The sequence below is a fragment of the Engraulis encrasicolus genome, chromosome 23, assembly GCF_034702125.1.
Source record: "Engraulis encrasicolus isolate BLACKSEA-1 chromosome 23, IST_EnEncr_1.0, whole genome shotgun sequence".
NCBI classification, from domain to species: domain Eukaryota; kingdom Metazoa; phylum Chordata; class Actinopteri; order Clupeiformes; family Engraulidae; genus Engraulis; species Engraulis encrasicolus.
Genome location: NC_085879.1, coordinates 36,825,094 through 36,838,918, shown reverse-complemented (window position 1 = coordinate 36,838,918; position 13,825 = coordinate 36,825,094). Strand labels below are relative to the sequence as shown.

The window sequence follows — 13,825 nt, the reverse complement described above, 5'->3', positions numbered from 1 at the left end:
AGCTGGTTGAAAATCAGCTGTCTTATCAGTCGTTTAAATGAGGTGCGAAACGGGAAGAGGAGGAGCGTGGTCAGTTTGTGACACTTGTGATTGGCTGAAATGGCCGCGTGCTTAAACACACATTTGATGGCTCTGACAGTCAGACTTCAGGAACCGAAACGTGGAACCGACAGACAAGGCACGTTTCGATGCCAAGTAGAACCTTAGCTTTTAATTCGGTTCCATCAAAGAATTGAATTTCGGTACCCAGTCCTACACACACTCTCTTAAGCGCACACACACACACACACACACACACACACACACACACACACACACACACACACACACACACACACACACACACACACACACACACACACACACACACACACAGTGTGCTTTACTTTAATTCAACCCAAAGGTGTTCTTAAAGGGACACTCCACCCATTTGCATTAGGCTTTCCACTGCTAGACACCCACTCATACTTTTGAATGGTCGTGCAACACTCTCTCAATTCCCCCTGAGGTGCTGTTTCCAAGTAGCAGGATATTTTTTTTGCAGGGTATTGTTTCCTCCTGCTACGTAGAAACGCAACATGTGGATAAAAAAAATCCTCCATTGTAACAAATGCGTTTCAGACCCCTAAACAGGATATTTTTTTCTCCTGCTCCTGGATTTTTAAATATCTGCTACGTGGAAACGGAAGGCAAAAACCAATGAAAAACCAATACAAGCAGGAGAAAAAAATATCCACATATAAAAATATCCAGCTACGTGGAACCTGAGACAGGAGAAATACGTATTCACCTCTTAACACTTCCTCCTACAATGATGTAAACATCGTCATTTTGCATCATTGTAGGAGGAAGTGTAAGAGAGGTGGATTGCTGTTAAGACTACAAGCCTTTTTCCCACCCTTTCAACCCCGCCCATAGGGGGTTGGACCTAATGCGCTAACAGACCTATCACAGATCAGTGTGCTAGTGCTTTTGACATCACTGGCATTGAGGCTCCAGTAAGTCACTGGCAGAGCTGCCTGGGTGTGGCCTGTGGAACTTGAGCATTGCAATGCATTATGGGGATTGTTGTCACAAATCCACAAGCACTAAAAAGTCATTTTCTGCCTTTTCTCGGCCAAGAAGGCACCAAATTAGAAATTTATGCTACTATTCTACTACATATATGACCCACTTTCAATACATATTCATGTCTCCACCGGTGGAATGTCCCTTTAAATTCAACCCAAAGGTGTTTGCATGGAATTGTTATCCTGAAGCTGTAATAGCTGCAAAAGGTGGTACGACATCATAATGAACCCTGTGGGTTAGGAATGGGATGACACTTGAGTTCATGTGAGTCAAGGCATGGTAGCGAATACGTTTGGCAATATACAGTAGTGGACATGAAGAGTTCAGATGCAAAACCCCCTAACTCCATTTCTGAAGACCTGCACTTTATATTTTTAGGGATGACACTTGAGTTCATGTGAGTCAAGGCATGGTAGTGAATACGTATACGCAATATACAGTAGTGGACATGTAGTTGGCTTTGGGCAACACTACCATCTGCTGCCATCACATGAACTTGATGACCATGATGAACAAAAAGAAGGATCACTTTGTGTCAAATAGAATTATTCACTTCCCTCTCTCTCTCTCTCTGTCTGTCTCTCTCTCTCTCTCTCTCTCTCTCTCTCTCTCTCTCTCTCTCTCTCTCTCTCTCTCTCTCTCTCACACACACACACACACACACACACACAGGTCAAAGACGACTAACATGTCCTTCAGTGCAACGGATACTTTTGCTTACTGTAAATGCAAAAAAAGGAGATTCTGTTTCAATTACTTATTTGGCTTGGCTTTCATGCATTCACAAAAAAAAAATGAAATGTCATGTCTTTCACAGTCACAGTAAGCAAAAGCATCTGTTAGCACTGAAGGACAGTGTCATGTTGGACGTCTTTGACCCTCACACACACACACACACACACACACACACACACACACACACACACACTTGAACTTGGCATCAAAATATGGCATCTCTGCCACAGACATTCCCCTTTTAAGGAGCAAGAGTGATATGAGTGATGACATTTTTTAGTTGAGATATCCAGTTTTCTTTTTGTGTGTTTGTCAAAGTCCATTTCACTTTTTTGTAAATTGACCGTCACCGTATCACGTTAGAAATGTATGTAAAGGAAACTGTATGTACTGTATGATTTGAACACAAATGTTATATTTTATAAAGATTAAAGACATAATTAATTATGTTTGTACAAATATTTTATTGTATCATTATGTTGATGTCTTATCTAATTAAAGTGATTTGCATAATAATTAGACTAAAGTACATTTTGGGTGCTACACAGACGTCATGTCAGCAGAGCCGTATTAAGATGGCCAGGGGGCCCTTGGCTACAGGTGGCTGGAGGCCCCCCACGGAACGGAAATTCTGAAACAATGCTCATTTAGGAATGTATCCAACTTTGCAATGGTGATGTGTAGATGGATTTATCTTGGTTACTCTAGTGAAAGTCTTCTTTGATCATCATACTGCACTTCATGCCATTTCAGTTTCGCAATAGTGTAGAGCAGGGGTGTCAAACTCAAATTCACAATTGACCAAAATCTACATATGGAACTAAAATTGTGCAAACATGGCTTGAAAAATTCACAAGCACCCATTCCCATCATATACTTGGGTAATTGACATGTGCCTGAACATGCATAGTTGTACATGAGACTGAGATATCACACTGTCCTGGGCCCACTCATATGCCTGTGAGACTCTAAATTTCCTGTTCATGTCATTTTACAACATATTAATGGAGTATGTGGGCCTACTATAATAGACATTTTAAGGCCCTGCCGTGGCCAAACAGTAGGGCACTCGTCTGCCATGCGGCCGATCCGGGTTCTATTCCCACCCCGGGTAGTTTGCCGACCCCTCCCCGTCTCTCTCCCCATCGCTTCCTGTCCACCTCTCACACTGTCTTGTCATCAATAAATAAATAAAATATTTAAGTAATCTTGCGGGCTTAATCAAATTACCACAAGTAAAGGGCTAGATTTGGCCCCTGTGTCTGAGTTTGACGTTGAGTTTGTGCGTCCGATCCAGTTTCACAATATTGTAGAGCGACGGTGCCCTCTAGAGGCTATTGTGCACAGAGACCTGTTGCACTCATTTCCTCAAGATGGTCTTCGTATCACATTCACAGAGCAGGTGTCCAAAGTAAACGTGAAAGTAAATTCATGGTACAACACTACTGTAGCAAATGATTTTACATAGTATACATGTAGCTGTTGTATGGAGAATCGGGTTGACTGGAAGCAACGATGGAAGGCTCGTCTGAGGACGACCTAGAGAGTTACACTATTTACTCCATGAGGTAGATAGGAAGACCATTCCATCTCCGTGACAATAAAAGGGAGGACATACTTTTGGAAGGGGGTCTGGGGGTCCTCTGGCTTTTAGATGTAATTTCACACATTTTAATCAATTAGGCGTCGGGCTTGATGCTGTGCCCGATGCCGGACAAGGCATTGAAAAGACAGACGGTTCGGCCTAAAGACGGACGTCTGGCCACCCTAGAGGTAGATAGACTGTGTTGTTACTGAAAAACACTAAAACCCTGATAAGGACCCACCACAAACTGGATCCAACCAGCACAGTCAGCTGATGGTACAGACGTATACTGGTTACTCAGATAAGTTACCTGTGTTGGGAGGAAACTGTGTTATTGTACTGATACTCTCTGACACAGAGTACTGTACTAACACCTCTAAGTATTTCACATTACATTAATTTATGTTAGCATACGCACATAGAATAAGTTCAGGCAATATTAAACATGTCAATTTCATATTAGAATTCAATTTACAGATTGAGCATTTGTGTTATATTACCAAAATCTATGACACACAGAATTAAAACCAAGAGAATACACAGTGTTTTACTACAGTTTGGTAGAAAAAACAATGACAGTCATTATGTTTTGTACTATGTACGGCTATGGCTATTCACTGCTCTCATAATAGCAAGAGCAGGCATACAAATCTTTGGGACGGTAAAGACACACGTGTGTGCACACGCACAAAAATACACACACACCTGGGGAGAAATGTATACTCTCACTGATAAACACACACAGGTTCTGCCTTTGGTGGCGGTGGAGGGCCAGACTTCCAGCTACTGTTCAGGGGAGGGCACGCACACCCTCCAGCCAAGCCCTACACACACACACACACATGCACACACACACATACGCACACACATTTACACACATGCACACACACACGGACAGTCGCGTACGCACACACACAGATGCACGCACACGCCTGTGCGCACACAAACACACACAGTTTTGCACGCACATAAACACACACGCATACATTGCACACACACATCAACAGTCACACACAGACACACACACACACATGCACACACATAGTTGAACTTATACAGTGTAAACACACATGTATGCACACACACACACACACACACACACACGCACGCACGCACGCACACACACACAAACAGTCTGCAACCAACATTCTCTCGTTCCTCTTTTTAATCCTGTTTCAGGCAGCTTACCCTTCATGAGATGTTACAAACACATAAACACACTTATAAATACATTATAATAGCCAACACTAAATACCCATGTCAGTCATTGACCCATGATCCCAAAGCAAGAGTTAACCCTCACCCAGGTAATCGCCATTGGTGACAATCACCTGGTGGGAAAATAGTGACATGTGCTACATAAACGATACACCTCTGAGTCCTAAGTTGCTTTGGACGATATCTGCTCAGTGCACTGCTGTCATGATGTTGATGTCTATACATGGGTTATACATTTTGTTTATAACCTGACTGCATGAACCTAGCTGCGCACAGCTCAACCTCTGATTGTTGGAAACCGCTGTCGGTCAAAAAATTAGCTCACGTGGTTGGCTGCCAGTGTCTAGTTTAGTTTAGTTTAGTTTATTTAGTTTAGTTCAACAGGGACCATGCACAATACACATTGATTACAGAAGTAAAAAGATGGCTTGTGCCAGATTATAGCTATATAGCTAATTTCCATCTGCAGTCCCTGGACAGGTAAAACAAATATTAAAATACAATAACATAGACAAGATATAAACAAGTAAGCACATCCATAGGCCATAGGTCAAACACACACACACACACACACACACACACACACACACACACACACACACACACACACACACACACACACACACACACACACACACACACACACACACACACACACACAGTAAAATGGCATACCGTGTGAGTCATATTTTTTAATTAAAAAACACATGAATAATGTTGACAAGACTGGTTGGTTAATATCCATTTTTTCACACCCCTTGAGAAGGCCTGATAATCAGTAATACTTTTTAGGTTACTGGGTAGACTATTCCATGTTTTGGTTGCCCTGAAGGAGAAGGCTGACTGAGCAAAAGCAGTTCGTCGGATTGGGAGACTACAATCACCCCTAATGGTGGATCTTGACGTTCTGCTCATCAATTCAGAGCAGGGTTGAACAAATGTTCTTAGGGGTGGGGGTGCTGCATTGTGAATAATTTTATGGATTAGCCGCAGATCAGAAAATTGTATGATGTTTTCAAGGCTGAGCATATTATACTTGCTCAGTATAGGACAATGGTGGTACTGAAAAGATCTTCTATCTAGGACCTTCAGGGCCTGCTTGTATAGTGAATCAATGGATTTTAAGACAGTCTTGTTGGCCTGGGACCAGCTTGATAAACAATAATGCAGGTGGGACATGATCATAGCATTGACATAAGTCACAGCAGCGTCAATACTCAGAGAATTACGGATATGTCTAAAATTTGATATGCTATACTTTACAGTATTACCCAGCTTTTTAATGTGTTTCTTAAAACTAAGAGTAGAATCTAAGGTCACACCTAAATATTTAAACTCATCAACATTATTTAGCTTTGTTCCATCAACATATATGTCTGGAACAACATTTAGTTTAAATCTATTGTGAAAATACATTGTGACAGTTTTGTTGGTATTTAGTGTGAGACAGGAGGTTTTTAACCACATTGAGACCTTAGTTAGTGTTTGAGTCAATTTGCTGGCCACCTGTACCGGATCTTTGCCGTGTGTAAATAATACAGTGTCGTCAGCATACATCAGTATCTCCACACCCTCACATACAGATGGAAGATCATTTATGTAAGTGCTGAACAACAAAGGTCCCAATATGGAACCTTGTGGCACCCCCATAGAGCATGCTTTTAAGGAAGATATTTTATCATTTATCTTAACACATTGGGCCCTATTTAATAGATAGGACTCTATCCAGTTTAGTACACCTGGAGCCAGCTGAAAGCACGCCAACTTTGAGAGGAGTAGGCCTACTGGATGATTGACTGTGTCAAAAGCCTTGCGAAGGTCTAAGAACACAGCACCCACCACTCCTCCATTATCAAGATTTGCCTTGATGTGTTCTATAAAATAGCAGCATGCAGTGTCGGTTGAGTGGTTGGCTCTAAAACCAAACTGCATGGGGTGCATGAGTTTTTTTGTGTTTAAATGCTCCACAAGCTGTTCAGCAACTGTTTTTTCTATTATTTTCGAAATGGCCGGCAATATACTAATGGGTCTATAATTAGTGACATCCTGTTTGTCCCCAGCTTTAAAGATAGGAGTCACTATAGCTGTTTTTAGTACATTAGGAAAATAATTTTCCTCCAAGGACTTGTTTACTATATGAGCTATGGGAGTAGTTAAGACATCTTTAAATTTCTTTAGGAGAAAGGTGTCCATGCCCCAGATGTCTTTAGCTTTGGAGGTGGATATAGTTGATAAAATGTTATTTATTTTTACTTCATCTATAATATTAAAATCCAAGACAGAGATTGCACAATTTTGAACACAGAATTGAGATCTGTCTAGATTGGTTGACGGACAAGGAGCTGATGTGCTGCCACCCAATTCTAAAACAGAGTTAATAAAATAATCATTAAAACTATTTGCAATTATTAGACTATCATTTTGCAATGTGTCATTTATTTTAAGATTAAGGGGTACAGTCTCTTTGCGTTCTTTTCCTGAGAGTTGATCAATAGTTCTCCATAATAACTTTGAGTTACCTTTTGCTTGTTTTATAATATCAAGAAAGTAGTTTGCTCTGGCCTTCCTAAATTCTGATGTGGCCTTGTTCCTAAGGCCTGTGTATAACAGGCGGTCCGTAACTAGACCAGACTTAAGTGATTTTTTCAGGGCTGCATCCCTTTGCTTAATAAGTTTTAATAATGAGGTGTTAAACCAGGGCAATGTTCGCTTTCTCTGTCTGCGAGGAATGTTTTTGGTGTATTTGGATAATAGACCTTTGATGGTATCCAGTAGGTCATTGCATGCTTGTTCACAATTTTTATCCTTTACAACATTACCCCAATGTGTTTCCTTAAAGTCTGTTTCTAGGTGCTGCATTTGTGACTTGGGAATGAGTGAGATATATTGTTTTCCTTCTGGTGTGTTGTTCCTGAATCTTTTTTTGGAGAGCTGCCTTGCTACTAGAGTAAGATTATGGTCTGATAGCCCAGTGACTAGGTTATATGTTTTAGATATGCGTTCCCTTTTATTTGAAAATATCAAATCCAGTAGTGTCTTTGAAGACTGTGTGATCCTCGTTGGATTTTCTATCAACTGGGTTAAGTGAAATTTACATGCAATATTTTTTAGTTTTTTCCTTCTTGTTTTGTCTAGCCAGTTTAAATTCAGATCACCCATTAGTAACACTTCTTTACCACAACATGCTTTGAGAACATCAGACAGTTTCTCAAAAAACGTGTCATTATCAGACGGTGGTCTATAGAGAACAATAACATTAAAAGACATCTCGGGAGAAATACTAATTGTGATACCAACACATTCAAGATCATTTGGCAAATCAATCTGTTGACACTGCAAGTGTTCCTTTACGTAAATCATGACCCCGCCCCCTTTGCCATGTCCACGGTCGCGTCTGAAAACTTTGTAACCAGGGATACTGTACACACCCGATGGTGTAGTAGGTTTCAACCAAGTTTCGGACAGACACAGGTAATCGACGTTTGAGTCTGTCAGAAGGTGCTCGATTTGTTCAGTTTTGGACACTAAGCTCCGAATGTTCAAATGTCCACCAAAGATTCCCTTGGGTTTTAGCTTTGGATCCCAGAGAACTCGCGCATGATTTACAGTCTGAAACATCCTGATTTTTTGTTGTTTTATTTCCGCAATACCCCGACAGCAAGTCTGTGCGGATTTCGAGGGTGAAATAAGCAAATCCCCTTTCATATTATCCACTTGCAGTTCAGCTTTACCTTGTGCTGTGGCATAGTCAAGCAGCCCGCCATTGGAAAGTTGGACCACGGCTTCCATAGCCTGCCCAAGGTCTCCAGGTGTAACGTGGCGCAGCAGCTGGCCATGTTCAAGACCCACCGGGATTTGACGTTGTTCATCCCGCGGAAGCATACTGTTTCCTGGCCCAGGGTTGAGATGAATGTCGCCGCTGAGGAGGAGGATGGTACACAGCATCGTTGTGAATCTTCGATCACCGGGAGGTGTTTTGTTCCCCTCTTCTCGCCTGAGTCGGTAACGCGCGACCTCTACGCGCCCGTTTGTCAGAACGGTGGAATACAAGGTGAAAAGGTTCCATGAGTCGTGCGTAAGGTGAGAAGCGCCGTGCTGTGTCTCTGTGCCGGATCTCAAGCAGGCCGCTTGCCAGCTTCCCCACAGAGGTAGGACGATCACCATCATTAGATACATCCCCAGCGAGAAGGTGTTTAATAGTTCATGTTGTCTGATGTTAAACAGTGTAGTCCATAAAGATTGCTGGTGTCCGATGTATGAGGATGGCGTTTCCCTAGACGGTATTTGGGAAGGTGAAGCCTTGGCACCTGCCAAACCAAGACGCACACCTGCCGCCATCTTGCCCAATGGCAAATGGCCATGGCATAATGTGTCTTGCCCCTCCTCATAACATCGTGTTGATAAACACTGAGAACCCATGTATTGTGCCTTCAAAGGATTATGAGCTACAGGTACGACACACAGGTCTGATGATGCCACAAGGACCTTGGCCAATCAGAGAGAGAGAGAGAGAGAGAGAGAGAGAGAGAGAGAGAGAGAGAGAGAAATTGTACCTGCATGGTGACACCCCTGTGACTTGACTTGTGTGATTAGAGAAGGCCCCCTGCTGGAGAGGGACTGTAATGACAGATCAGAGATCAGACAGCGTTGCCTTTGCAGCAAGTTGACAATAAGCCCATACGACTTCATTGCGAGCGTCGACGTTGCGCAACGAACGTCAGCGAGAACTTGTTGTCACGATGTGGGTGTTATTAAATACAGCGCATTTAAAGTCGGCCACAAATATGAACGAGACGATGAGCTCGCACCGGTTTGCTCTACTAACACACCACGTGTGAGGAGTGGGGGGACAGGCAGTGAGGAGGAGCTGAAGTGGGGACCTGCGCAAACTTGTGTAGAGGTGTGAGACAAGACCCATATACACACGTGAGTGAGTTGTTGACCAACCAGTTCATGGGCGCGTGACCTCGGAGGCAGTCCGCCGACGAGCGCCGACGAGCGTTGAAGGGGATAAGCAACTGCAGAGGTTGCAAGATCTGACTGCAGCCGCATTCATCCCGCGATAGTTTTACACCATGTGACATGTCACCTCGTCAACGCAACGTCGACGAAATTTCGAAGTTTGACAGGAAATCTAACCGTCATGCAGCATTTTCCACCCAGGGTGCATTGCTGTCTAAATGCGCATACATACGTTGACACATCTCGATCGCACCTAGTGTGACAATGACAAGGCTTCACCCATGTGTCTTCACACACCAGCTACATACTCATACACATGGATACTCACACATGGACATGTAGGACAGTTGGTGCACCTCACCACCACTATGAATATTATTGGAGGACTTTTAAAGACTCAGCATCCAAAAAGGTTAAGAATGGGGTTTACATGGGGATGACAGATAATTGGGCTATTGAGGATAAATAGGACGCTTTTTTTTATTATTTGTTTATTTGTGTGTGTGTGTGTGTGTGTGTGTGTGTGTGTGTGTGTGTGTGTGTGTGTGTGTTCCAAAATGAAGGGTCCATTTAATATTCATCAATGATGATAAATGATGGATTTGCTTTTAATTATCTGTTTTGCAAAGAATTTGTACAATGTTTTTTGTAATAGGCCTATTTTATTTTACATTTTAAGTCACAGCTTTTTAATTTGTATGGAATGTCAACATGCATGTTATGATGCTTAATCAATGTTGAAATGGACAACCATTCAGTATTCATTGTTTAATGTAGCCTACTTGTAAATGAATCTGTTATTCATGTTAAGGCAAGGCAAGGCAAAGCAAGTTTATTTATATAGCGCATTTCATACACAGGTGCAACTCAATGTGCTTCACAAAGTTAACAAATGTAAATGAAAGGAAACAGGGAAGAAAGAAGGAAATTAATTAAAAAAACATTTAAAACATTAAGATAAAACAAAAGGTAAAAAATAATAATAAAATAAAATAAAACAAATTAAATAAACAAAACAAAACAAAATAATAATAAAAAGAATGATATGCTTGAACTGGCCTTGCCCCAGGGCAGACTCCTGACATGATGTTTAGTTTAGTTAGTTTGTGTGTGTGTACTCGTTATTTACTCTTTAATTTAAAAAAAAAAAAAAAAAAAAACTAACCCCTCTGCAACTGCACTTATTGTTCTGTATATCTCCTGTGCACATTGTATTTGCTTGTGATGTTGGCTTGAATATGTCCTCTTTTGAAAGTCGCTTTGGTTATAAAGCGTCTGCCAAATGCAATATAATGTAATGTAATGTAATGTAATGTAATTTAAGCTAGGGGAAAGCATCTGAGAACAGCTTTGTCTTGAGTCTAGATTTAAAGCTATCAATAGTGGGTGCATTTTTTACGTCATCTGGAATCACCAGCAAATTCTTCTCTGTTGACCTTAGTGACCTGGTTGGTGCATACAGCTGAAACATATCCAGTAAATATGTGAGTCCCATTCCATTTAATGATTTAAACACAAGTAGCATTGCCTTAAAATCAATTCTGTAGCTTACTGGGAGCCAATGCAGCGATCTTAAAATTGGAGTAATTTGGTCGAACTTCCTTGTCTTTGTAAGAACCCTTGCTGCTGCATTTTGTACAAGTTGAAGCTGTTTAATGGTCTTATTGGGGAGGCCAGTAAAAAGACTGTTACAGTAATCAACTTTACTAGAAATGAAGGCATGTATTAGCTTCTCCAGATCATGTTTAGACATCAGGCCCCTAAATTTAGAGACGTTTTTTATGTGATAAAATGCAGACTTAGTAATAGCTTTCATGTGACTGTTGAAGTTTAGGTCACTGTCAATGAGGACCCCAATATTTTTAACTGTTTCCCTTGCTATCAGTCCCTTCGTTTCAAGGATAGTAGCAATCTTTTGTCTCTCCTCTCTTTTCCCAAATATAATTACTTCAGTTTTATCTGTGTTCAGCTGGAGGAAATTGTGAGACATCCATTTGTTAATTTGGTCCATGCAATGATAGGTGAAAGATTACTTAGTTTGAGTTTGCAGTGTGTCCAATGTGGTGTTTATGGGTGGGTGGTTGGGTGGTTGGGTGGTTGGGGGTCTTTCACAAACATGTAATTCAAATTCAAATTTATTTTCATGTCTGTTCCATTCTATTACTTTTATACTGTACTTTTGTAGCCCTTTACTGCGCGCCGTAGGCTACCATCTGAGGCACGCTGTAATAGTCATTGAAAGTTTAACCATAGTACTACCAGAGAGAGTAGATAAGAGAGAAGTTCCGCTGGCCCATTGCTTTCGGGTTCTACTGTCGCAAGGGGGAGGGGGGGGGCTGGTGACCCGGATCACGAACCGGAACATGGACTTTTTAAAAGATTCTTTCAGCAGGATAACTCAAAAACGAATCAACGGATTTGGACAAAATTTGATGGAGTTGTTAGTAATGACACCATGAACAAGTGATTAAATTCTGGTGGTGATACGGATCACGAACCGGAACCAGGACCTTTTTACAGACTCTTCTCCATTGCTGGCCTATAAATCTAGACGCGCCTAGTGACCAGAAATTGAATTGCGGGAACTCCACAAAAAGAAGGCAGAAAGACTTAGGGTGTAGCAGTCAAATGTTCTATCAAGCAGCTTCCTTGGCGGAGGTCTGCACTCTCTGAGTGCTTCTAGTTTTAGTAATGCGCCAAGACTCAGTCATTGCCATTCTGGTATCAATAAATATAACAAAATGGCGGACAGATTCCCCTTTTCATGTAGGCCTATGAAAAATGCTATTTTACCTGTCATAATGAATTAGGCCTACCAATTTGATGGTGGTGGTAAGTAGGCAATCCATGACAAAGGAAACATTTGTGATGGGCAACATGAATTCAGGAAGTAAATACTAAAAATATTACACAGTGCATCTTGTAAAAAATAATTTAAAAAAAGCAGCAGGAAAGACAATTTAATATGTAGGCTATTTTTCTGGGTTGCATTGAGAAGGTAACAATCTTCATGGAATGTCACTTGGAGGGATTTGTTCCTAACAAACGACTGTGTTGTGTAGGCTACTAAAGCTTGTAGCCTACACTTTTCATCACAAGATTAAGTAAATAGATATAGGCCTACAGTAGTAGTAGGCTTAAATCCATGGTGTAAGTAGGCTACTGTACAACACAAGATAGCAGGCCTATTTATTGTTACACCAGTTATTCCACTGTGAAAAGCAGAAAAATAAAACATAGATAACATGGCATCAACCATATCCAACTTGCACGGAATCATTTTTTCTTTTTCAAACTAGTTTTACTTTTGACACCTCTTTTGAATGAAGCGAAGGAGTAAGAACTCCATGTAACAAACAGTTCAGTGTAACGTATTTCTGGAGACAGGAAGAAACCAGCGGGGGCGCTGGTTTTCACCTGAGGCCACAACTTTGGAGCTGTCAGAAGCGCACACCTGTCTGTGCTCAGAAGTACGGAAGATGTCCGAACCAAGACGCAGTAAGTTATCGAACACGTTCTCCAATTACTTTCATAATTTAGTTTATAAGTATTGCCTACTTGTTTAATTATATTGGGTGCATGGCATATTGTCCCTTGAAAATACGATGTCCATAAAAAGAAGTCTATCTCCGCCCAGCCTTCACGAGGTGGCACGCAACACTTGTAGGCCTGCAGGTAAGCACCTGTGACACGCAACACCTGTGGGCCCAACAGAGATTGATTTCGCTGTTGCATTGAATATGTAGTCTACGTATCGCAGAAAAAGCCTACTCTCTCACTTTCAAAAAGTGTCTAACTCGTCTAACTAGACCCACGGTGTTGATCGCTTATGCGTTTTTGGTTTCACTTTCATCTCCAGCGGTCCATAATCTTGAAAGCAGGAAGTGTTGATTACGGTAGGCTACAACACCTAGGCCTACAACACCATAGGCAAGATTACAAATTGCATATAGCCTAATATAATAAGGAAACAAGAGCAACAATAGGCCTAGGCCCTAACTGGCAAAACAACTTCAGTCCTCTTGTCGAGCATCAATTGTTCCAACGCAGCCCTCACCGGACAACCGGAACAGTGGTAGCAGAAAAAGAAAGAGTGTTGTGCTCACCTGCACCCAAACGGCTTGAACTGTGGGATGAATTGACAGTAAAAGTTACAGTAGCCTACTTTTGTGCTGTTCATTATTTGTGGTAGACATAGAGAGGGGAGATACAGGGAGATGTGACTGAGACTGCTTTAATGGTAATGCGTTCCCC

General features: G+C 41.5%; 1 protein-coding gene across 1 annotated transcript in view; it reads left to right on the top strand.

Moving 5' to 3' along the window:
- The first annotated feature begins 12,928 nt into the window (after positions 1–12,928).
- LOC134439662 (uncharacterized) overlaps positions 12,929–13,825 on the top strand; it is a 54,222-nt gene continuing 53,325 nt past the window's right edge. The window contains exon 1 of the mRNA XM_063189565.1: positions 12,929–13,069. Within this exon, the coding sequence (XP_063045635.1) occupies positions 13,051–13,069 (19 nt within the window). The 5' untranslated portion in view covers positions 12,929–13,050. The remainder of the gene's footprint in view (positions 13,070–13,825) is intronic.